Source organism: Hippopotamus amphibius, chromosome 14 (assembly GCF_030028045.1).
Source record: "Hippopotamus amphibius kiboko isolate mHipAmp2 chromosome 14, mHipAmp2.hap2, whole genome shotgun sequence".
NCBI classification, from domain to species: Eukaryota; Metazoa; Chordata; class Mammalia; order Artiodactyla; family Hippopotamidae; genus Hippopotamus; species Hippopotamus amphibius.
Genome location: NC_080199.1, coordinates 32,733,519 through 32,760,411, shown reverse-complemented (window position 1 = coordinate 32,760,411; position 26,893 = coordinate 32,733,519). Strand labels below are relative to the sequence as shown.

At 33.5% G+C, this 26,893-nt stretch overlaps 1 protein-coding gene across 8 annotated transcripts in view; it reads right to left on the bottom strand.

Annotated features, from left to right (window-relative positions):
• MYCBP2 (MYC binding protein 2) overlaps positions 1-26,893 on the bottom strand; it is a 267,817-nt gene that overhangs the window by 122,544 nt on the left and 118,380 nt on the right. For all 8 annotated transcript variants that reach the window (XM_057707054.1, XM_057707050.1, XM_057707051.1 and 5 more), the window contains 11 exons: positions 22,800-22,972; positions 21,798-21,923; positions 21,583-21,710; positions 17,975-18,066; positions 15,876-16,010; positions 14,411-14,494; positions 13,123-13,219; positions 9,616-9,808; positions 8,842-9,116; positions 4,755-4,976; positions 921-1,112 (listed from right to left, as the gene is read on the bottom strand). In XM_057707054.1, coding sequence (XP_057563037.1) covers positions 921-1,112; positions 4,755-4,976; positions 8,842-9,116; positions 9,616-9,808; positions 13,123-13,219; positions 14,411-14,494; positions 15,876-16,010; positions 17,975-18,066; positions 21,583-21,710; positions 21,798-21,923; positions 22,800-22,972 — 1,717 coding nt within the window. The remainder of the gene's footprint in view (positions 1-920; positions 1,113-4,754; positions 4,977-8,841; positions 9,117-9,615; positions 9,809-13,122; positions 13,220-14,410; positions 14,495-15,875; positions 16,011-17,974; positions 18,067-21,582; positions 21,711-21,797; positions 21,924-22,799; positions 22,973-26,893) is intronic.

Here is a 26,893-nt window from a genome sequence, read left to right as displayed (position 1 = left end):
AAATAAATCTGTAAGTAAGTAAAAGTAAAGACTAGGAAATATAAAAGTAAAATAGAGAAAGACATCCCTTGGTAAGAAACGAGAGACCTGGGGCCACTCAGTACATGCCGGTTATTAAACATTCATTTGTATGATATATTTCACATTATGACAAGATTTTCAAAACCAATCTACTGTCTACCTTTACAGGAAAAAAACAGAAACATTGAACAAATTCAGTCAAAACGTTCAGGTAAATTATAAAACAGAGTGAGCAGGGCAGTGAAATGGTGAAAAATAATTACAAAAATGTAAAGGGACTTTAAAATGTTTCCAAGTGATTTTCTCAAACATATTAATATTTGATCCTTTTAAAACTTTGTGATAATGGCTGTACAACAATGTGGATATACTTAATGCCACTGAACCCTACACATAAACATGATTAGAATGATAAATTTTTTGTTACTTTATTTACTACAATTAAAAAAAGCCTTTGTGATACAGGTGAGATAAAAATTATTTCCATATTACATATGTGTTTATCTAGGGTCAATCAAGTGGGCAGAGCTAAGATGTGAACCTCTTTACCTTTTCCACACCATATATTCATGATTAGTAGTCCTGCTTCTATTTCTCATTACACAGCAATGAGAACTATTTTTGCTTTTACTGGGACATGATGGTGGGTTGTGCAATGAGGCAGTCAAGGGGAAGACGTATACCTTGTATTACTGCAACGTCCTGGGTACACTGGTGAGAGATAGGAAGCACGTAAGAGCAGAGGAGAGGTATGAGAAAGTGGAGGTGGGGGAACAGTCTAGCTTGAAGGTATTTTCTTAACAAAAATTAGTTTCTATAAAGTCAAAATATATGAAAAAAGAAACAATGTGGAGAGTTTAAACATGTGCTCATTATCCAGTATCAAAATATAACATTACCTCAGATCCCAGGGCTGACGCTGTCAGTTCACTGACAATACTGGCCAGTAATCCACAGGTGTTGGAGACCAGGTGGGAGGAGAAGAGCTCATTTTCTCTCCTCAGGCTGTTCCTGACTGGGAGCACCACAATAACCAGCATTTTCTCCAGAACTTCACGGAAGCTTGTCATCCCTGAGATATTCTCTTCATTCTGTGATACATGAAAAGAAAAAGTTCTAAGATATTGCTTTATTTTCCTTCACATGAGTACTCAATTGCAAAATCTTATCTTTCTAGATGACACCTTTATAATTCAGACTTGAGTCTATGTCTATACACCTATCCAGTTGTATGTGGAGTTACTATATCTACTTTTCACGTAGAACTTCTTTTTTAAATTATTAGTCTCTGGGTATCATAAAAGTACCACACATTTACAAGGTGTTTGTGTTTTTTTTTTAACCTAGAGTCATTTTCACCTACCTTCTTATTTCACTTTTCAATAACAATCATATATGACAGAAAAAAACTCTTCTTTTTAAAAAGCTCTTTTTATAGGACAAGATTCCAAACAGACAATTATTTCCAGTATGAAATAATTTCTGGTATGAAATAATATAATTATTTCTGATTTAAAGGCAAAGCAACTGAGAAATAGTCTATACAAATCTATTTTCTAATAAAATTTTCTTTACATGCATGTAACAAAAATATGCAATTGTATAATAAATCCTTCTGTGCAGCTTTACAATTCCTATTATACTTGATCACAGAAGTGAAGATAAGAAATTCCAATCCCTATTAATGAACAACTTTCAAAATAAGAAATCACACAGTCCCATTAAAGACCAATGGGAAAATACTTTTTTTCCAGCAAAAAAAGATGAATATTTTAATTAATATCCAGCATGAATACGATTTATCTCTTTTACCATCCTAAATATCTTTTAGTCCATTGATAACAGAGAATGAGATGCATTCAGTTTCATCAGAGGGCCAAATGTGACCAATGACCCTTCCAGCTGTCCTGTGGACTAGGGAATCAAATAATTTGGGATCTAGTTCCAGTTTTTTCAGTGTCTCAACTTCATCTGTAAAATCAGGGAAATCATTTGCTATGATTATGTTATAAAAAACACCTTGTTGCTCCCTGTGCAAGCAAGTTCTCCCACAATACTTACATTCTATATTGCATTACAAGATATCGCCGATTCAACAGATTTCATAGTTATAAAAATCTCAAGGTAGAAAAGGGTCTTAAATCACTCTTCCCAAGACAAACCAAATATATAAATGAGTGTTCTTTCAATCCATGAGAAAAAATTAAGTAACTTTTCAGTTAAAATCATCATGAGCATTATTATAAATCACCCTCAATAATGTGCACTGTCTTTCATATTAATGTCCAATCTCAGGCTGAAAATAAAAAGTCACTTAGAGATAAGCTTCAAACTTAGTCATTTCTACTATCTTTGAATAAAATTACTGTAACATTTAGGTCAGTATCTTATGTAATTAAGTTTTTCATGGCTTAAAAATAATCAATTCTTAATTTTGTTAAAATTATAATTCTTCTATACCTTACATCACTTTCATTCTCCCAAAACTTTACTTTTTGGAACATCTTGGAAAATTAGCTTTGGATGAAACTCAATCCCCAACAGTACTCCATAATCAGTAGCCTAGAAGGGCTTTCTTTGGGGGCATGGAGGATGTGTGGAGTGCATTTATCTAGTTATGTCCACTTAGTTTCTAACTTGTAATTAAAAGATTAATACAAGAATCTTCCCATAAAATCTTAACATGGAGTCAAGACTGTCAATAAGTTTTAGTTAAAGGACCAAATGTATCTATATACACACACACGTATGCACATACGTGTGTGCGTATATACATATATAAGCATATTACTAGCCACTAAATTTTAGAAAAAGGAACTCTTATTCCCCTCGTGGTGGGGAATGCAAGCTGACATTAGTTTTCTAGAGACCATTTTGGCAATCTGTAGCGAAATCTTAATGTGTTTTCCTTTGACTTATAATCTTTCCACTCCTGAAGATTTATTCTGGAAAAATCATTGTGTATATGCATAAAAATTTAGTCAATGATATTTTCAGCAGCGTTATTTAAAATACTGAAATACTGGGGAAAATCTAACTATGTATATATATGTAGAGAGAGAGAGAGAGAAAAGACTGATTAATTATATTACACCACACCCAAATGGTACAATTCTATATTATCCATTAAAAAGAGGGTAGAATATATACTAATCAGTAGATATCGTCACAGAATGTTAATGCATTCAAATATGCAACTATTAATTTTAATAATTACCAAGTGTTAGTAGTTCTCAAAAAAATTTTTTTTAATATTTTGAAGTTTTACTTTATTTTTAAGGAAAACACTGTAACACTAAAGGGAATTCCAAAAGAAAAGCAAAGATTATCCATAACTTTATCACCCAAACATTATTTTCTCTTCCAGTGTTTTGCAAAGTATGTATGTTTTTGCACATATATTTTACATAGTTTGTCATCACAGTGTGTATATATACCTTGGTTTCTGATTTTTTATTTTAAAAACTTAAAAACATCTGCCTTGATATTAAATGTAAATACAGTTATTTTTAATGTCTGATAGAACCATATTCTATCAAGGTGATATATCCAAATTCAACTATTTCATTTAATGATGAACATTTAAGGCTCTAATTAAGTTTTTCATTTTTCCTTTTAATAAAATACATATACAGCTTTAGTCTTCCAATTACTTCCTCAGATAACCTCCTTTGCAAATGTCACATGTAATACTGAATTAACAACTTATCTTTCAAAAATACTTTCCAGTTTATGGACCCCCAATTCAAGAGCTGTATTTATCTTTTAACTCCTATCTCAAACAATACCTAATAAATGCTTAGTAAACAGTAGATACATGATAATACTTGCTAAAAGATTGAAAGAAAAGGATCATTTACACTACATAACACCAGGAACCGTCTATAAGTTTAGTAGGTTTCGTTATAGTTTCACCAGCACAGGACTGTATGAGAGAAAAAAAATATTTTTCCTAAGTTTTTACAAATATATCGATACCGTGATAAAACTTTCATCCACATTTAATTACTAGTAAGGCTGAAAAATTTCCTGTGCTGGCTTACTCTCTAAAGTCTCTCTTTTATTTATTTTTATTATTTCTACTGGGATCCTACAAAGGTATTATATTAACTGCAGATTTTCTTCCCATTCCAACTATTGTCCTGTTTTGTTTCTATACATCGTTGAAATTTTTCTCATATTTTTTCTGTTGCTTCAGTCAACAGAAAATTGCTACTGTACAATAATGTATATATATTTATATAAAATAATTTTCTCCACAATGCTTTCTAATAAACCAGAAGCAGTTACTAAACAATGTTTCCTATGACTATTGTTTTAAAATACTTATTTTAACATACCAAAATATTATAGAAAAAAATGTTTTAAAAATTTATTTCCCTAAAATTCTATCTTGGCAATCTAAAATACTATGTTAGAATATAAAAGCTTGCTTACAGTAGCTACAATTTTTAAGTGGTTCAGTAAAAAACAAATAAACAGGAATTTATCTCATAACTCTATCAAGTTTTTCATAGGGTAGGGAACATCTGAAATAAAAAATTTAGAGAAAAAGATTGCTCATTTACAGATAAACATGAGAAAAATTTTTTCTTAATTTTAACTCTTCTTATAAAACTCATAATAATCTGATAAATATACCTACCGATACAGAAGAATAAGCACCAAGCCAAGTATGTCTCCGTTTACAGTTTTACTGCTTCCATATAAAAGGTATTCAAAAAAAGACCTACCTGGCTGAGTTTTTCCATATGCGTTACCAAAAGGGGAAAACGGTGAACCAGTGTTGAGTCATTCTCTGTGCTAACTTGTTTAACAATTGATCGTAGCAGTACTTCTCCATCATATGCAATAGGGAAGATAGAAGTCAGCTTAACAGAAGTGTGACACAGAGCTGACATCACAGCTGCAAGGAGTCGGCTACTTGATGTCTTAAAGTTTGCCTCTTGGATGTCCTTTTAAAAACAAAAATATGCACCCCACCAAAGAAATACCACATCAGTATAATCCAAGTTTTTGGATATATAAAAGTTAAACAACCTTTTATTTTATTATTATTATTATTTTTTTTTTTGGCACACGGGCTTAGTTGCTCCGCGGCATGTGAGATCTTCCTGGAGCTGGGATTGAACCCGTGACCTCTGCATTGGCAGGCGGATTCTTAACCACTGCGCCACCTAGGAAGCCAAACAACCTTTTAAATCACACCAAAATTTTCTAGCACTCAGTCACTTTGTCTTGTTATAGGATAATGTTATATCAACACTTTTAAACACAATTGTTTAAATTACTACCCAATGAAACTGGAAAATTACTAAATATGGTTGAGAAAAATCAGTTGCCTGTACTATTTATGTATTTATATATCCTTAGAATCACAGTTGTCTCTAGCACAATTTCCAAAAATGACATCAAATAGGTCCCAATTAGTATACATTAAAGTCATTTTCAGCAATAAGCATGAAAACTATTTTCCTCAGATAGCAAATGATTTAAATTGTAATTCTGTGCTACTGTAAGTCTACAACAGCATTTCACTAAGGTCACAAAATTATGTAAACACATTACACATAAGTTTATTCAGAAAATTTAGTACCACACCTGGTAGGATTTTATAACAAAGTATTAAAAACTTATCAACACAGGATATCCTAATTCACAAAAACTGTGTACACTTAGTTCATCAAATATTTGTGTTACAAAGTCAGGCTAAAAGTAAAGCAACGTTCCACTTTATATGTAAAGCCAATGTTTGTTAAACAAACAAACTAGTCTTTCAGTAGCAAAGGAAGAAACAGCCACATCAGACTGGGCAGGTTAAGAGAGTGAAAGAGTAATTAAGTTGTGCACTAGCCCAGGCAATAATCCTGCCTCAGCAAACTGAGTGGTAAAATACACTACCCTGCTACATGGATGAACGTGGAGAGGACATTATGCTAATAAGTGAAGTAAGCCAGTCACAGAAAGACAAAGGCTGCACGATTCCATTTACATGAGGAATCTAAAATAGTCAAACTCACAGAAGCAGAGAACAGAATGCTGGTTGCCAGGGGCTGAAGGGAGGGGCAATGGGGAATTGATGTTCAAGAGGTAAAATATTTCATTTATGAAAGATGAATAAGTGCTAGGGATGTACTCTACAATATTATATCTGTAGTAAACAATATTGTATTATAATGCAAAATGTGTTAGGAGGATAGATCTCATGTTAGGTGTGCTCACAACAATGAAATAACAAATTTTTTTTTAATGCCAGGAAAAATAAATTCAACATGTAAATAGTTCAAAAAAATAATAAAATTAAACCAAAGTTGCCTACCCAGATGTCATTACTAGAATAACCTTTCTACTCCACTAGGGTACCCTGCCTCTGACAGGGAATTTTTTGGTTGGGTGGGGGGTGGGGAGGAGTTGCTGGTGCTAGAACTTCCAGTACAATGTTAAATAGAAGTTGTGAGAACAGATACCTTGTACTTTGTTCCCAAACTTAGGGGAGCAATCAATATTTCACCATTAATATGACAGCAGCTGTAGATTTTTTTTGTAGATATCTTTTAGTAGATTGAGAAAGTGTCCTTAAATCCTAAGTTGCTGAGTTTTCATCACTGAGTAAGTGCTAATTTTGTCATATACTTCTTCTGTATCTATTGAGAGGATCATACAGTTTTCCCTCTCCATTCAGTTAATATGGTTGTAATAGCAATTTAAATATCAATTACATTAATTTTTTATTTTTTTATTTTATTTATTGGCTGTGTTGGGTCTTCATTGCTGTGTGGGCTTTCTCTAGTTGCAGCGAGTAGGGGATACTCTTCGCTGTGGTGTGCAGGCTTCTCATTGCAGTGGCTTCTCTTGTTGCAGAGCATGGGCTCTACGTGTGTGGGCTTCAGTAGTTGTGGCACATGGGCTCAACAGTTGTGGCTCGCAGGCTCCAGAGCGCAGGCTCAGTAGTTGTGGTACATGGGCTTAGTTGCTCCGTGGCACGTGGGATCTTCCTGGACCAGGGCTCGAACCCATATCCCCTGCATTGGCAGGCGGATTCTTAACCACTGCGCCACCAGAGAAGTTCCAATTACATTAATTTTTAAATGTAAAACTAACCTTGCATTTCTAAATAAATTTCACTTGGTATAATACGTATTTTATATTGCTGGATTCAATCTGATAATATTGTTTAGAACTTTTGCATCCATCTTTCTGAGTAATACTTTGTCTATAATATTTTTTCTTTTACTATCTTTGTCAGGTTTTGGTATCAGGATAAGGCTAACTTGACAAATCAGTTTGGAAGTGTTGCCTCCTATATTTTCTGAAAAAGTCTCTAAGACATTGATATCATTTCTTTCTTTTATGTTTAGCAGAATTCACCAATGATAATATCTGGGTCTGGAGTTTTCTTTGTGGTAAAGGTTTTAATAATGAATTCAATTTTTCTAATGGATATAAGAACATTCAGATTATTTTATTTCTTGCTGTGCCAGTTTTGGTTAAGTTGTATTTTTCAAGAAATTTGTCGACTTTATCTAAAGTTATACTTTATTGGCATAAAGTTGTTCATAATATTTCCTTGTAATAGTTTAATGTGTGTTGGATCTATAGTGATATTTCGTATTTCATTCCTGATAATGATATTTTGTGTTTTTTCTTTCTCTCTTCTCTCTCAGTCAGACTTCCTAGGAGTCTTAAAATCTTGTTTTATTTTAAAAGAATCAATTTTTGACTTTCTTCTCTATTTTCTATTTCATTGATTTTGACTTTTATCTTTATTTCCTTCCTTTATCTCTATTACTTTCTTCTTACACTGGCTTTGATTTGTTGTTCTTTCTGGCTTCTTAAGGTAGAAATTTAGATCACTGATCTTAAACTTTTCTTCTTTGCTAGTATAGGTACTTAAAAGCATAAATTTTTCTCTAAGCAACACACTGGCTACTTCTCACAAATTTTGATATGTTATATTTTTATTTTCAGTGTGAAAAATTTCCAATTTCCTTTGGAATTTTTCGATTCACTGGTTACTCAGAAGCACTGTCTGTTTTTCAAATATGTGGTGTTTTCTTTGATATATTTTGCATTTAAATTTTGAATTTAATTCTACTGTGGTTTGAAAACACTTTAAGATTTTAATCCTGTGAAATTTACTAAGACTTATTTTATGGCCTAGCATATAATCTACTTTTGTCGACATGATATGTATACTTAAAAACAATATGTATACTGAACTTGCACATTCTGTTCTATAAATGTCAATTTGGTCAAAGTGGTGGATAGTGTTTTTCAAATCTTCTGTATCCCAAATGACTTTCTTTGTCTAGTTGTTCTACTAATTACTGACAGAGTTCTACATTCTATTATCACTGATAGTCACCAACTATCAATGTGAATTTGTCTACTTCTCCCTTTAGTTCTATCAGTATTTTACTCAGGTGTTCTGAAAGTGATTTGGTGCATATACTATAAGAGGGTTGCAGTCTCCTCATGAATAAATGAATGACGTTAGCATGCAAATTCAGTCACAGCTCTCTCTCCCAACTGTTCTGGAGATGTGGGAGTGGCAGGGGCTACCATGAGCACCCTTGCTCTCACTCATAGATTCGAAGAGCAACCCGGCAGCTGTACAATGTGCCTGCCAATTTTATAACTAAGAAATTATAAAGAAACAGAAAAAAAAAATTTTTTACCTTTGATTAAAGTCACATACACCAAACTGATTTCCCAATTTACCTTTTATACAAGTTAGAGAGTATAACTGAAATATATTTTCTTGAAGAGTATTAAGTAATGTATCATATTTTTAACTAACATTTTACAAACTTAAATTACCTGATCCAAACAATTCAGTAGATCACAAAGGCAAGCCCACTGTAAGGCAGGAGTTGGGTAGAAAGAATGAAAACAGGCAGTAAAGGTATTATGACACTCCTGAAGGACAGCTTCTAGGAGACTCAAGGGTTGACTGAGATATCCCTGGGGATCATTATCCAACTTCACCATGCAGTGATCAACTCCTTCTGACAAAATTTTTCTTAACAAAGTTCTCGTTTTTCCAATGCATTCTGCTAATTTGCTAGTTTCTTCTACAACAGCTTTTCCTGTAGCTTTAAGAGAATAAAGCAGATTGCTAATTAAATAGAATAATAAATATATATGAAAACACTCAATATAATTCAAGTAATTTCCTATATGGCTAAAAATCGTAAGTATTCATAACCTAGAAATGAAACAATATAGGGATTACATGTGGTCCAAAATTCTTTTTAAAATCTAAATAGGAAAAAAAAAAATACTGGTTTCAGCGTTTAAGTTCAAATCAGTCATTCAAAATATTTCTATTTGACAGAATCTGTTTAAAATAACAGTTTATTAGGGTTTTTAACTTTAGTCTAACATGACTTTTTGTTATCAGAATGACATGTAACCTATTAGCCTTTATAAGTAAATATATAAGCATCACAGCAAGCCAATTTTTTTCCCTCTATGCAGGAGCAGGTTAAATAAAGGCAGCTGGGGATGTCAAACTCTTGGTAATCCCTAAATAAACCTTCTCAATGTCTCAAAACATTTTCTTCCTAAAGTTATTTAAAAAATGCATCATACCTGACACTGGGTAAATTTCACAGGTATAGACACGCAATAATCTCAGACAACAGGTACCCACAAAGCGCAGTCTCTCTAAATCTAGAAGTGTAGCTGTAAACTGGAATCCTTTTAATCCTCTAAGTTCTTCAACTCCTAAAACTAAGGTGGTCCAGCTCCAGTGAAGAATACTCAATAATGACTCAAAACATTCCTAATCCAGAATATGAAAAAATAGATAACAATTAGTTCAAATGAAATGGAAAGATGACATTCAACTTGAAAAGTTTATCTTGAAGTTTTTACTGAGTTTTGGTAGCCCAAACAATAGGCATTCCATTAGTTCATTCATTACATCACCATTTGGAGTATCTTTGAAGCTTGACAGAAAGGCACAGTTATTAGGCTTCTATAAAAACAACATTCTTCAATATTTACCTATTTAAAAATACATTTTTAAGCTTCCTTGCTATCAGGCTATCTAGTTTATCATAAAAATAAAGAAAAAAAGAAAAACACTTATAAACACTTATAAACTTGTTTACTTGAAAGAAAAATTAAACTTAATATTGTCAATGTAGTATTATGTATATAAACGAAAAATATTTTAAGCACTTTAATAACTTTTTAATATAATAAAGTATTTCAATATTAGATATCAGTGACAATAACAAATAACTTATTTTATGTCTACATATTAAATTTCACAATACAAACTATAGCCAAATCTTGATAAGTTAATAGAGGATTAAAATTGACTAGAAAATACGAAAACACACTTATTTGGATCTTTCTTTAAAAATTCTAGACTGTGGGTGTAGGGTAGTGAGCATCCCTTGGCATTCTAGTGGGCCTGCAGGTTCTACCATCTTACATGACGACAGATACTAGATGAATCTCAATGTAAAGCACTTATTCCCTCATCTCCACCAAATCTCAGTCTTCTGGTGTGGCATACCAAGAATAAAGCTTTGTAGTTTAACTTTTTAAATAAATGAATGAATAAGTTTCTTATACAAAGATTACAATTACCTAATGACCACAAAACAACTTAGACATATATATAAAAGAATTACTATGTACAGAAAAAAGAGATGACTGAAAAAGATAACAGAGGCAAAGATTATTTTTTGGATCTAAAGATACTAAACTGATCTTAATACTAAAAGGATGCAAGGTACCAAGAAGTCAAAGCTCCTAGAGTCTTTTATTCAAAGCACACCCTCTTCTGGAAGGTGAATTTGACATGATATATCAAAGCTTAAGTTAGCCCACTTCCAGTAGAAATATTCACAGAAGTACTCAAATACACACATGTACAGATATGGATATACAGTTGATCCTCTGTATTCACAGGTTTTGCATCTACAGATTCAACCAAACAGGGGTCGACAATATTCACAAAAGAAACAATTCTGAAAGGTTCCAAAAAGCAAAACTTGAAAGTGTGGTATACCAGCACCTATTTATGCAGCATTTACATTGCATTAGGTATTATAAGCAGCTACAGATGATTAGTAGCACAATCATCTGTAGCTACACAAGAGGATGTGTGTAGGTTATATGCAAACACTATGCCATTTTATATAAGGGACTTGAACATCTAGGAATTTTGGTATCTGTGGGGGGTTCTGCAACCAATCCCCCCTCAAATACCAAGGGACAACTCTTATAGTAAAAAATGAGAAACAAAGAGTCCTTTGACAGGAAAAGATTGGGTAAATTAGAGTACAAAATTCTATGGAATACTAAGCAAACATTAAAAAAATTCAGAGCCAAATGTACTAATATGGAATATATCTGTAGTGTGTTTGATGAAATTTTTATTATCCTACTCCTGGGCATACATCCAAAGAAAACCATAATCTGAAAGGACACATGCACCCCAATGTTCACAGCAGCACTATTTACAATAGCCAAGAGAAAGAAGCAACCTAAATGTCCATCGACAGCTGAATGGATGTGTGTGTATGTATGTGTGAGTGTGTGTATGATGAGATGTTACTCAGCCATAAAAAAGAATGAAATAATGCCATTTGCAGCAACACGGATGCACCTAGAGATAACCATACTAAGTGAAGTAAGCCAGAGAAGGACAAATAGACAAATATCATATGATATGGCTTATATATAGAATCTTAAAAAAAAAAAAAAAGCAAATGAACTTATATACAAAACAGAAATATACCCACAGACATAGAAAACAAACTTACGGTTACCAAAGGGGAAAGGGGGGAGGGATAAATTAGGAGTTTGGGATTAACATATACACACTAGTACATATAAAATAGATAACTAACAGGGACCTACTGTATAGTACAGGGAACTATACTCAATATTTGGTAATAACCTATAAGGGAAAAGAATCTGAAAAAGAGTGTGTATGTATGTATATGTATATATATTTACATATACATAAACTGAATCACTTTGCTATATACCTGAAACTAACACATTGTAAATCAATTATATTTCAATAAAAAAATAAAATTAAAAAAATAAATAAAAGAAAAAGAAAAATCATCTCATTTTGAATAGAGAGTATTTTACTACCTCCTTTCAAAAAAAGAAATTTTTAAAAAGATGCAGAACTTTAAGCATGATCAAAACAAACAAGAAGACTGTATAGCATATAGTAAATAGATTTGTTATATACAAAAAATAGTCTGGAAGAATATACATCAAAATGTAAATAGTAGTTATATATGGTAATAAAAGCATGATGGTAAAAGAACTTTAATGTAATTTTAGTACAGTTTTAACTCTAGTCTACCCTATTCCCACCAGGGACGTGTATTAATTTTGTGGTTTTAAAAAAACTAAGAAAGGAAAAAAAAAAAAAAAAGCATTCTCCCTATGCATTTTACTAATACAATAGACTACCAGCTACATTAATAAATCACATTCATGTAGTGCCTTACAAATTAAAGGAATTTTTTATCCCTTAATTAATTAGAAATTCACAATGATGCTATGATGTAGTTGAGGTAATCTGCATAAGAATCCTCAACTAACAAATGAAAGAATAAGAATTTAACCTAAACTTCCTGAGCTGAAACACCATGGTATTTCAATTACATCTTATTGGCTTTCCATTCTACACTGGTAACCTCAATGGCACCAGGTCTTTAAATGTACAATGGGGATGGCCAAGTAGTTCAACAAAGTCCCTAGTTAAATATATGACTCCTCTACTTAGTTCTTTAGCATTCAAGTAACACTTCTTGGTTAACATCACTCAACTTTTCCTTCACTTTCTAACTCCTTCAGCATATGTATTCACATACAATTTATAAGAAAATCCAACATTTATTTCAGAAACAGCAAGCTATGTTAAAATCAGTCAACATCTCTATTTTCCCATTATTTGAAGTCCACATTCTTTGGCCTGAGATGTCAAAGCTAATACAAACAAATCTGAATTATAAAGCTATGCTGAGATAAACTCTTAGAAAAGTAGCAAAGTGCTAAACATCAAAATGAAACTGAGCACTGGACAGAAAACTGAAATTTTAAAAAATGGCTTACCACTGAGACAGTTCTTGCAAAAGATCTCTTCAAAATATGTACAGGCTCACTAGTTTGCTGTTTGCCTTTTGAAGCACTGCCATCACTCGTTGGAAGTCTGAAGGTAGCATGCACACATAAGTTTATGTCGGAAAGTCCAATGACATTTTTCTTCTCAAATATACATTTTTGCAATAGCAAAATAAATTAAACATTTAAGTATCTTTGTTAGGTAAAATCCCAATATGGGGCTTTTTATAAACATTTTTCAATGCTAAGCAAAATTTTTAGCACGTGAGCAGTTCATCTTCTAAATGCCACCTTCGTAAGCCTGGGAAGTAGAAACTCTAACTAGACAACATATATAACCTATGTTCTCTAGTAATGTTACTATTAAATGCTACTATTAAAAAGGTACTCAACCACTGTACCCAGGATTAGTTCAAGCAACTTGTTTTGTTCAAAATGCTACATATTATAAATACTGACTATAACAGATTGCATAAAAACAAACAAAAATCTCCTCCTGCAAAAAGTGAGGTTATATCGTCCAGGTTCTTAAAGAGATCACTAGAAAAGATATGGAATTACTGTTCTAAAGGTATTTCCTTTGATTTTTGATTTTTACTACTTAAAGTAAGAATGTCATTTTTTAGTGAGGGTTTACATCTATTTAAATTCTTTGATCTAAAAATTAAGGCAGTAATCACCTCGAGATAGATGGACACACACATAGGCATTGCTCCCATAAATGTCTCAATTCCCATGAAGTAATTAAAACTCTTAAATAATGTTAAAATATAACAGGATTATCATGTGAGCAAGTTATTGTCTGATATTTTAATTAAAGGTGGAATTTTTGAGCAGTAAGGGATTTTCCAATTCATTCCATCACAAGGTGAACAAGAAACATACAATTGTAGAACAAATCAACCAGGCCTACATCTAAAATCCCCATCTAACACTCAGATTTCATTGTCTAAGACTAATTTTATTAGTTTAAAACATTCTGAAATTGTTAAGAAAACCCAAGAGATTTAAAAAATAAGTTATTAAAATATTCTTAATAGGCATAATACAGAATCTGAGTCCTTAGAGATATTTTATTTAAACTTGAGGTAAAAAAATGTTTAAATATATACAAAACATAAATGTTTTTTGTTAAGCATAGCTCTATTTCTAAAGGCTTATTATAATGTGCTGAATGCTTCAAAGAATTTCTCCCGTATTATATGCCATATATTTTATAGTGCTCCCAGCTCATTATATTAAAAGGATAGACCATGTTAATTATAAATATGCTAAATACCTGTATAGCAATTGAGGTATCTGACCAGCGTTAACATCTGTACCATTATTTGATTTCTTTGAACTCTTAAATTGGAAAACAACCCTAAGAAGAGAAAAAATAACAATGTAACCAAAACCAACATGATTCAAAATTCATATGAAAGGATTTGAAAAATCTAATCATGTTTTCAAATCTTATGTTACTGAAAGAGATTCATTCTTTAAGGACAAAAATAAAGTAAAAAAAACATTGTTCTGATTCTAATTCTAGCTCTGAATGGCTTTAATGCGTTAAATGAAAGAATTGAACCTGACTGGGATCTTCTAGAGGAGTAGCTTTTCTGCTCCTTCCCTCCTGGTTAAAGCTTAACTTTAACCAGAACAATAAGCTTTTAACAAAATATTTCAACTTACAGTTTAAAATTTACTTAAATAGATACAATATAAACTTTAGCTTCAAAATGCTATGATATTCCAAGTCTGAATGAACTGTGTATGGGAATCATACAGTCAGGATCAAAGCAGTCTCCCCAGTTCTACCATACAATTTTAGAGTAAACTGAAAAGGATTTGTTACAACAGTAGACTTAATTTCTCTTCAGCATTCTACTTGAACATTCAGGAACAAGTTAAATTAGTCATCTCATAAATTAGTCTGCTCTTTTTTTGGTCAGCTTTGTTATGAGCTGAATGAAACCATATGAAATATACACTATTTCATAACTTCTATCCATTTCAAACAGTTTATGCTCAAGAACAATAAAGAATAAACTGAATTCTCTTATAAATGATGGTCCTTTCACATGAATCAGAGTACAGAGTATAAAGAAGGCTGGACTTAGAGTCAAGAAACTCCAGGTCCAAATTTGGTCTGACACACAGTAGATGGATGATTTGAAGCGAATTGTTTCACCTTTTGTCTCTCTATTCCAGAGTAAAAAAACAGGGCTAGTAACTGCTTCACAAAGTTACTGAGGGCATCAAACAAGATAATACATATGAAAGTACTTTATAAACTGGGAAGTAATCTATACTTGAAATTTAAACAGTAAATTTCCCTTTACATTTTATTAAAACTACACTATCTCACATCGTTAAGGGTTTGCAATTTATAAAGTGTTTTCATAAGCACTGTCTAATTTTATAGCATGTATATATTTCTTTTTTATGGTTTCCAAACTCACTATCTTTATCATTTTTCTCTATATAATTTCTAATTTTGCTAATAAGCTTTTAAGCAATGTAACATCCAGAAATGCATACAAATGCCAACTGACGAGCAAAGAATAGCAGTTCTATTATGTCCTCATTCTGTCTTATCTTAATTTTTCATGAGATTATATGAATTCAATTTTTAGCAGGTCATATTATGCTCTAGATCTACAAAGATTTTTTACCCTACTAAAAGGCCTCTGAGCTTTCAAAACGATATTCCACTAACAAAAATGAGAGTTGCTTAAGAAATACTTAAACATTCTGCTTACCCATCATCTGTGGTAATAGAAGCCTGTCCGTGAGATCCACAGTCACTGCTGGGTCCTGACACTCGAGCCCAGGCTACATACCACCAGCCAGCTTGCAAGAGGACTGGCTCATCAAACATCATTGCATACTTTTCTCTAGGAAGAAAATTAATGTGTCAAAGACAATGCCTTTGCACTTCTCTGTTACATACATTTATTTTTTAAAATCCTTTATAAAGAAAACATGAAATATACTGTATTATAAGATTCTTGTCAAATAACATTAAAAACCCCCTACTTCCTCTATTTTAAAAAGTCTGGACAAGAACACAAATAATAGTTTCTTGTGTTACGGTGATGGCATTACATTTCTTCCCCTTCATCTGAGTTCTAAAACTTGCTTAAATGTTATAAAGCTTTCATACTAAAAGAAGACAATTTTTTTTAACTGTTGTTAAAAAAAACACTCCAGCTTTGTTGGAAAACTTTGAATTTTAAAGTTCATTTATTCAACTAAAGTGTTTTGAGAGCTCTGGAGTCAGATGACCTGAGTTCAAGGTCTGGCTTTGTAACTCGCTAGCTGGGTGACCTTGAGCAAGTTACTATATCCTCTTTGTGACTCAGTTTTGTCATCTGAAAATAGGGATAAAAATAACATCTAGCTCATAGGATTGTTCTGGGAATTGAGTTTAGAAAAAGTGTTTGGAACTGAGCCTGTCACACAGTAACTACACAAAAAGTTTACTAAATTAGGAGAGAAAAAACGTGTACACAAATAAGGGCATCTGATAAAGATATATCCAAGTTACAAAGTCCTAAGTAATAGAGTAGAAGGAATGAATATTGGTTGTAGCTGGGATACAGAGAAGAATAAAGGGTATGAGGAAGGGGAAGACTGTCATGAACAGATCTGCAGAGGTCTGAAAGTACAAAACAGGGTCTGGAAGTGGCAAGGTGTCCAGTTAGGTTAAAGCATTAAGACAGATATAGAAGAGCAGTAGGTAGAAAATTTAAAAAGATGCTGTGAAAGATTATGGAAGCCCTTTAATGCTAGACTTAGGAATCTAGGCTTCGTTAGTAGGCAAATAAAGAAAATCCAGATGACTCTCTATACATAAAATCATACACTGTATTTTTGACTCATATCATATGCTCAAAAAAAATGATGACAATGGCATCTTAAAGTTTCCTTAAAAATTAATTAACTTTCCTGAAATTTCCCTAATCTTTGAGTATAGCATTAAGAAGTTACCGAAAAAGCATCTCCTAATATTGGTGAATACCTATAGTGAAGAAACAGTCAAAATTTTCTTTAGGTTTACTATTTTGTTCTCAAAAGTATCTATCTGTTAAAAGCAAGCTCAACGCCTTATTACTATTTTCAGAAAAGAGACATTTTCATCAGCAAAAAGCTTATGAACGCCACAGGAGGTTTTCTTAACTTAGTTATCACTCGGAAAGACAGTATACTACCATTTCATGAAGCTCAATTTATTTCTTTTTCTCATCATAATATTCCCTGATTCAAATCACTAACTTGTCATAACACACTGTTGAGATAATTCTTGGGATTACACAGAGAAGACTGATAAAATCTAAGTCTATTATTTAACGAACCTTCATAAATAAACATCCTGATTCTGGTTACCTCCTAAGAGGTTTCAACAAAGCTGGCCACCTCTCCACGTGTGTCACAATCAAGCAAAAACTGTAGGCACGGTGTCAGAGTATACAGGTGATCTGAAATATGGCTCACTATGACTATTCGACAGTATATAGAATGCTATCGGTAGTAAACAATAGTACTGCATCACTAGAATGCTAGAATATTTGTGTTCTCTAAGCAATGCATATCAATATGTGCAAAATATATGCATATTTCCATCTTCAATGTAGAAACAGTCAACTTATCTTGTGAAATACAAATATGAAGGATACTATTAGTTGCAACGTAGCACTGTTAAAAGCAACACTTAACGTTACCTAGTACATAATTTAGTTTCTTAAGCATCTGATCACAGATTACTTAAAATTTTCTTCTTAAGTTCCATTATTCATCTGTAAAAAATACCCCACATTAAGTATGCAAGGATTACACTAAACACTCAAGGAATCTTTACCTAGCAGCACAGTCATAAGCCAACACATCAGTCTCTGCAAGAAGGTCTCCATCAGTTTCGTGATCACCTCCATCAGGACCTAACTCAAACAGCTGGGGGAAGGAGAAAAACACACTGTGCTCAGTCACTCGGTCATGTAAATCTGCTGAATAATATGTTTATAATCTCATGTCTCCAATATAAGCTGGGCACTACAGAAGGTAAAAGAGGACTTGCTTTCAAAAAAATGTGATTCAGTAAAATACATGACTCTATATAGCTAAATTAAGAAACATATACAATATCTTATGGTCTATATTAACCTCTGTTTTTCTTATTTTATATATTCATTTACTTATATCAAATGCTCCAGAAAACATTCTGTACCAGATGTAAACATCTGAAGGGGGTGAGAGCTTCCAAATGTAGTAGAATTTTGCTTCAACACATATCTAGCTGTGAGATCCTAGGACCCAGTTTCCTAGCAGTGCCTATTTCATTGTAATTGTGAGAATTAAATAAGACAATACTTGTGGAACACTTAGAACAATACCCAGAAAAAAAAAAAAAGGCTAGAAAAATATTAGCTGAGGAGTAACAGAAGGTAAGGATCCTTAAGAAAACACATAAAAAATAGCTCAAATGGCACTGGAAAAGGAGATATAAAGAGGGAGGCGGAAAATGGTTATAATAAAGGGGAAGGACCTCAGAGTACAGGCAAAGAATAAAAGAGAAGATATCAAATAGCAAAACTTATGAAATTAAGTGAAAATAAACAAGAATTATGAGGAAAGGATCTTTTAAAAAAAGAACTCGAGGGGGGGGAGCCAAGGAAGGGAGGGAATACGGGGATATGTATATAAAAACAGATGATTGAACTTGGTGTACCCCCCCCCAAAAAAAAAGATATAATACCAAAGCAAAAAAAAAAAAAAAAAACAGATTGTTTCCATTCTTGTCATACAGTCAACCAACAGGACAAAGAGATGACATATATTTTGTGAAATATGACTGAAATAAGGAAAAGTGTAATTATAGACTGCAGTGAAATTTTCAGAAGCACTCCTGGTCTTCTAGGATCACTTATGTATACTGCATTAAAGGCTTTTCTGACCATGTTAAAAAAAAAAAAAATGGACTAACATTTTTAAAACCCTTATTTCTCTGGATAATTACAGTATGTGAACTACAAGAAAGGTGAGTAAAACACTAAGAAGGAAGAGACAGGGACATTAAAACTTACTGGACAATCACTCTGTTAGATGTCTCCATTTTTCAACTATATTCTAATAATTTAAAAATCTGTCTCCACCTCAGATCCTAGTCTATGCCTGGGATTTCCCCCAGGCAGCTCAATCTCACTAGTTGTAAAGTGACGCATCTCTCTCTCCCCCTGCCTTCCCTGTTCTGAATAATGGCACTATCATTTACCTACTCACTCACATTTAAAAAGCTGGGATAATCCTTTTTTCCTTATCTCTCTACCAGCACTGTATCTATTCTATTGCTGGCACCAAAGTTTGTCAATGCAACCAGTGTTACCAGTGTTACTAGCTGGAAGAGTTCAATACGAATTAATTAATTCTTCTCTACATTCTCTCCTTGCTCCAAACCCAAATTCCACAAAGTTAAGGAGTTTTGCTTTTCTTTAATAACCCATAGTCGTCTTTGTAAAATGAGTATCTAATTAGAATGCTTCCTTAATCTAAAAGTCTTCAGTGGCTTCTCTTCCCTGGCTTTGTAGCATGACATAAAGGTCCTCAATGATTTGTCCCTAACCTGGATCCCCTCTTTAGGTTCAACACATAATTTTGGACACATCCTGTGTGCCAGGCAAGGAGCCAGGAACCAGGCATACAGAGGTGAACAATGCAAACAAATAAAAACACAACAAAAAATGGGAGCTACTGGAAGTGAGTCTGTGGTAAGGGGGAGGATTTACAGTTTTAAACAGGCTACCCACAGAGTTGAGATCTTAAGGTAAAGAGAAGGTGAGCCATGCGGGTATTAGAGTGAAGACCTGCAGTCAGAGGGAGTAGCAAGGAGGAAGGTCCTGAGCTCTGACGATGCCTGGCATGTCTGAGGAACAAGGGCCAGCCAGTGTGGCCAGATTAGAGTGAAGCAACCAGTATAACACAAGGTCAGAGTGGTAATGGAAGTCACTTCTGATGGTGTTTTTCAGGCCCCTGTAAAGCCTGTGGTGTTTATTCTAACATAAGAAGACCCTGCAGGAATCTGAACAGAGGAGTGGCATACCCTGGGGTGCATTCTAAGAGAATCACTCTGCTACATTGAGAAGAGACGGAAGGGAGCAAGGAGAGAAGCAGATACAAATTGGGAGGCTACTGTAATGATCCAAGTGGCTGTGGTCTGGACCAACTCGGTACCAGGGGAAGTTTCTAGAAGTGGTTAGATCCTGGATTTATTTTCGAAGCGCAGACAACAATATTTGCTGCAAGAGGGGATGTGGGGTGTGAAAGAAAGAGGGAAGTCAAGGACGACTCCAAGATTTCTGGCCTGAGCAACTGGAAGAATGAAGTTAACTCTATTCCGACACAGTTAACTGGGATGGGGAAGGACAAGAGAACAGCAGGTTTAGAGAGATGGTCAGAAGCCTAGTTTTGAGTATGTTACATCCCAAATATCTGTTAGCTATCCACATGGAGATGCAGAGTAGGCAGTTGTATATGAGACTTTGGAGGTCTATTACGTGTGAAAGTGATAGGAAAAATACTTAAAGCCATAAGGCTGGATCACTGTGGGGGTAGCAGACTTTAAAAAGATGTCCAAGACTGAGTTCTGGCACTCCAACATTCAGAGATCAGGAAGATGATGAGTAACCAGCAGGAGACTAAGAAGAGCAGCCAGTGAGAGGCAGGAAAATGAAGTGTGGTGTCCTGGGAGCCATGTGAAGAAACTGTATCAAAGAAGAGCTCGGCTGGATTAAATTCTGTTGACTGGTTAAGGAAGATAAGGACTGAGACTACAGTAGCATTAACTGAGAATTTTTTTATGAAGACTGCTATTGAAATTAAGGCATAAACTATAGTTTTCTCTTTCACTTTAAGAGCAAAATCAGATAATGTGACAACAGAACATTCAAGCTATTAGTGAATTTTCAAAGACTGAGCATATCCTTTGCTTAGCATAACTGTTGGCCCTTGCTGAGATGAAAAGTGCAGTAAACTTATGACTTTTGATTGTTTTCTGACTCACTACCAGATGGAACCCATCCCCTTACTCACTTCATCCCTGGTCCCCACACCTGTGGGGATGATGTCTGTTTACACACTATTTGGCAGTGAAAGTGCTACATCAAAATACCCCTGCAACTTGTCATTAAAACGACTACAAGAAAGTAGGCACACAGAAAGGTACACAAAGGATAGAGATTAACTGTTAAAGCGTTTTTCAATCTAAAATTATTGAAAAAATCATTTTCTATTTACTTTACTCCCCTTTACTTGACTTTTGATTTTTTCATGAGTTACTGATTTAGCATTACTGTATTTGATCCTAGCAACGTTTCCTCAGATCCTTTACAAAAGGAGGCATTCTATAAAATAATAAACTAAGCCAAAATCGCTGTATTCAAGCACAAAGGGCAACACTGTGAATGAATTGCTTACCTTAATTTTAGCAGTATATTCTCCTCTACCTCCAAACAGACCGAGACCACCAAGTAAAATATCTGTGTCGGCACTAAAACGTATAGCTTCTACTGAGTGAGCAGAGTAACCCCAGCCCCCTCCATGACCTAAAGGATGCAAATGATAATTTAGGTTTTAAAATATCCATATATCTCATTTATAAGACAATATTCCTTAAACATAAATGTACATACTTTCAAACCTGTTTACTACACTATAATCTTCTTTGGAATAAACCTTCATTACTGCTTGAGTTTCCTCCTCTGTACTCGCAACACCCATTTTTAAGTCTTGCATAGTTGCCAAGGTGTCAAGACAACCTAAAAGCAAACAAATAAAAATTCAACTCCTTGAAATTAAAATTTCCCCTAGTAGTCATAATATGAGATGCTGGAGGGGATAAATTAAGACAATAAACTCTGAATGTGCTCAACAAATTTATTCCAAGCTTTAACATTTCATGGAAAGTACTTGCAACCAATAAAAATCATCCTTTGCCTGGGTAATTATCATATTTAAACATAAGCTACATGACAATGTTTCACACAAAACTGTCTCTCTGAAAAGCTGGAATCACTTACAAGGTTCTTCCTTTTATCAAACTCTCTGAATCACTTTACATTGATTCTCAAAGTACTATCTCAGGAAGGCACAGGAGCCTGAGATAACCTTAATCAATGCTAGTTTTGGATGTTTACAATGGTTACCAGATGTTGTAAAAGTACTATATCTCAAATTAATTAAACAGAAGTGAAATTGATGTGCTGTGGAAAATTGTTATGTAAGAAGAAATAGAAGTGGTAACTATAAAATTCGTATAATACTTTATAGAATTTATTTTAAAATAAAGTATAAAAATTAAATATTATAATTACACATTTGAATATTTAACCTATATCACTAAAGTTTATAGATTCAAGTTAAGCAAAAACATTTTAAGAGATCTACCTATTAGGAAAATTATATTCAGGACTGCTTTATATTTGGGCATATATGAATCTTTCACGGTATTGGTATAAGTCTGATGTACTGTTTTCTGTAGGATAAACCTCTTCAAGTTAGAGGATTTAACTTATTTTGCACCCAGCATATTACTGTTTAACAAACATGACAGAATGATATACAATTTTAAATACTCTTAAAAATCGTCAGCACACATTAATGAAAATTAGCTGATCATCAAATACCAACTCTACCTAGAATGTGCAAAGCTGCGTGAGACCGGGTGGTGAGAGCCCTTGATCCCGTTGGTAAGGCAAGTTCAGGACTTAGAATACTACATCGGGACTGCATGTCTGCTGCAGAGGGAAGTCGGGCATCAGCAACCACTGCATTGTAACACCACAGTTCTCTACTGTTTGGTCGAAACCTTTCAAGAAAGACAGTAATTATAGCACCTCAACATACATTTTCATTTAAAAAAAACTTGCAAGTATAATTGCTGATACAAAGAGAATACTACACCCAGTTTAAACAGGATAAAATGTAGCTCATTACTTTCCATATCTGAGCTAAAAATATAAATAAAATGATTTATGTTACTATAAATGAAATAATTTGAACAAAACAGTAATATAGATCACATTATTTCATGAATAATAGAGCAAGAATATGCTTAAAGTCTAATGTGTACTTACAAATATTAAGCTTTTGACAATTAAGCTACAATAATCAAGACAATATGGTACTGACACAGAAACAGAAATATAGATCAATGCAGCAGGATAGAAAGCCCAGAGATAAACTATGGCCAACTAATCTATGACAAAGGAGGCAAGGATATACAATGGAGAAAAGGCAGCCTCTTCAATAAGTGGTGCTGGGAAAACTGGACAGCTACATGCAAAAGAATGAAATTAGAACACTCCCTAACACCATACACAAAAACAAACTCAAAATGGATTAAAGACCTAATGTAAGGCCAGACACTATAAAACTCCTAGAGGAAAACATAGGGAGAACACTCAAAGGGAGAATCACAGCAAGACTTTTTTTTTGACCCACCCCCCAGAGTAATGGAAATAAAAACAAAAATAAATAAGTGGGACCTGATGAAACTTAAAAGCTTTTGCACAGCAAAGGAAACTATAAACAAGACAACAAGACAACCCGCAGAATGGGAGAAAATATTTGCCAACAAATCAACAGACAAAGGTTTAATCTCCAAAATATATAAACAGTTCATCCAGCTCAATATCAAAAAAAAAACAACCCAATCAAAAAATGGGCAGAAGACCTAAATAGGCATTTCTCCAAGGAACACATATGGATGGCCAACAAACACATGAAAAGCTGCTCAACATCACTAATTAGTAGAGAAATGCAAATCAAAAGTACAATGAGGTATCTCCTCACACCGGTTAGAATGGGCATCATCTGGAAATCTACAAACAGTAAATGCTGGAGAGGGTGTGGAGAAAGGGGAACCCTCTTGCAATGTTGGTGGGAATGTAAATTGACACAGCCACTATGGGGAACAGCATGGAGGTTCCTTAAAACACTAAAAATAGAACTACCATATGACCCAGCAATCCCACTACTGGGCATATACCCAGAGAACACCATAATTCAAAAAGACACGTGCACCCCAATGTTCACTGCAGCACTATTTACAACAGCCAGGACATGGAAGCAACCTAAATGTCCAATGACAGACGAATGGATAAAGAAGATGTGGTACATATATACAATGGAATATTACTCAGCCATAAAAAGGAACGAAACTGGGTCATTTGTAGAGACATGTTTGGACCTAGAGACTGTCATACAGAGTAAAGTAAGTCAGAAAGAGAAAAACAAATATCATATATTAACGCATATACGCAGAATCTAGAAAAACAGTATAGATCAACTGCTTTGCAATGCAGGGATAGAGACACATGTACAGAACATATGGACACCAAAGGGAGAAAAACAGGGGCGGGGGGGGATGAACTGGGAGACTGGGATTGCCATATATGCATTACTAATAAGAAAAAAAATATCAAATTGTACATTTTAAATATATGCAGTTTATTGTATATCAATTAAATCTCAATACGAGTCCTTAAAAAAAAATATATATATATACATATATAAAGATTTTGTACAGCAAAAACTCCATAAAAAAGGTGTAAAGACAAAAGGCAAGTCAAAAGAAAATACATGAAACAAACATATGACACAAAACAACAATATCTATAATGCAGAGGAGCTCCCGCAAGCAAATAAGAGATTATCAATCCAATACCAAAGGTGGGCAAAGGCCATGGGATGCTGTTCTTATGAAGAAAGCACGAATAGAATGTATGTAGATGCTGAATCTTACTAATAAACAGTAAAGCATCATAAAAACCATGAGGAACCCACAATACCCTCTTGCCATTATTTCAGTCCTTTTATCTTCTTCATAACAAAATTCTCAAAAAGCAGTCTCCACTTCTCTATCTATTTTATTCTATAAATTCTTTTTGGAAAAGTTGTCTTTATCAACTACTGAGTATACACAAAAGAACAGTAACAAAATGTTTTCAAAATAACAAAGGTATGAAGAATAATGATACAATGTACACTAGTAAAAAGAACATTACAATTATCATTAAAGTACTCTGTCTCCCTCCCTACTCAATTCCTTTCCTTTTCTTTTCAAACGTAACAATTATCTTGAATTTTAGAAGTTCATTATTTTCTTGCTTTTCTTTATGATTTTTCATATGCTTGTATCAAAATATTGATAATATATTATTTAAATCTTGGTCTTCTCAATCAATGGCACTTGATGATCCAAATTTACTAAATATAAAAGCGCTTAAATCCAGCAATCCCACTTTGCGTACATATCCAAAAGAACTGAAAGCAGGATCTTGAAGAGATATCTGTACACCCATGATCATAGCAGCATTATCCACAATAATCAAAAGGCAGAAGCAACCCAAATGTCCTTCTATGGATGAAGGGATAAAGAAAATGTGGTAGAAACAGACAATGAAATACCATTCAGCTTTAAAAAAAAAAGACATCCATCCTGTCATGGGCTACAATGCGGATGAACCTTGAAGACATTATGCTAAGTGAAATTAGCTAGTCACAAAATGACAAACAATGTATGCTTTCACTTATATATCTAAAGTAGGCAAATGCGTAGGAACAGAGTAGACCATGGTTGCCAGGAGCAGGAGGGAGGGAGAAATGAATTATTCTTTGCATAAGTTTAGGTTTTAAAAAATGAAAACGTTCTGGAGATCTACTGTTCAACAATGTAACTATATTTAGCGCTACTGAATTGTACACTTAAAAATGCTCAAGATGGTAAGTTTTATGTTTTTTACCATAATTAAAAAATTTTAAATTACTTTTAAAAACACAAAAATAATACTTCTCACAGAATGAATTCTATGAAAATAGCTGCAATAATTAGTAGCATTAATATTACTGTATTATTGCCTTTTAATTTAATCTATCAATCTGTTAATTGTATTCATATTTATATTAAAAAAGAATACATGCATTTTATTTTTTATTTTTATTTTATTTTTTTTATTTATTATTTTTTTGGGGGTACACCAAGTTTAATCATCTGTTTTTTAAAAGGTATCAAACAATATAAACCAAACTTAATATTTGTGACCCATAGAGAAGGTTAGTGGGATTTGGCACAGGGGAAAAAAAGATTTGGAAGGACCACATCATTTTTCCTGTTTGTATTCGTGCTTTGCTTTTTAAAAAATAACAACCCAGATTCATGTGTTAGTTTTGTAAATTTTGAAATAGGAAATAAAATTGCTATTAACATTTATCTGCTCTTTACAGATGTTAAGTTTCTAATTACTCAGGAGAAGTTATTGTTAAGAATACAAAAGGAAGCAGACTGCAGGCGGAAGGAAAGTCAAAGTAAGCTAACACTGAATCTGCAATGTCTGTGATAGCTGTAAAATGCAGGTACACTACTGAAAAACACAAAGGACACAAAGCAGCCAGAAGTCAGGATAATGGAACAAACTCTCCACCTTCCAGCTGTTTTACTCAAATATAGGAGGAGATTGCCCTTCATCTTTTAATCTCTGTTTTAGGATAAGGGGGGAAATTGATCAAGGCCCCGGCACAGCATGTGAGATCATCTGTCCCACTGCCACCACATGTGACAAAGGCAAGGTTCAACTATTCAGATACCACACTTCGGAGTTCTGTTAAGACCCCATGGAAATGACTCTAGTTACACTGTCAAAACCTACTTCTACTGTTATCTCTAATTTAGAGAATGCATTTCTAATTTAGTAAATGTATCCAGAAACAAATTTCATACTGCCAGTTT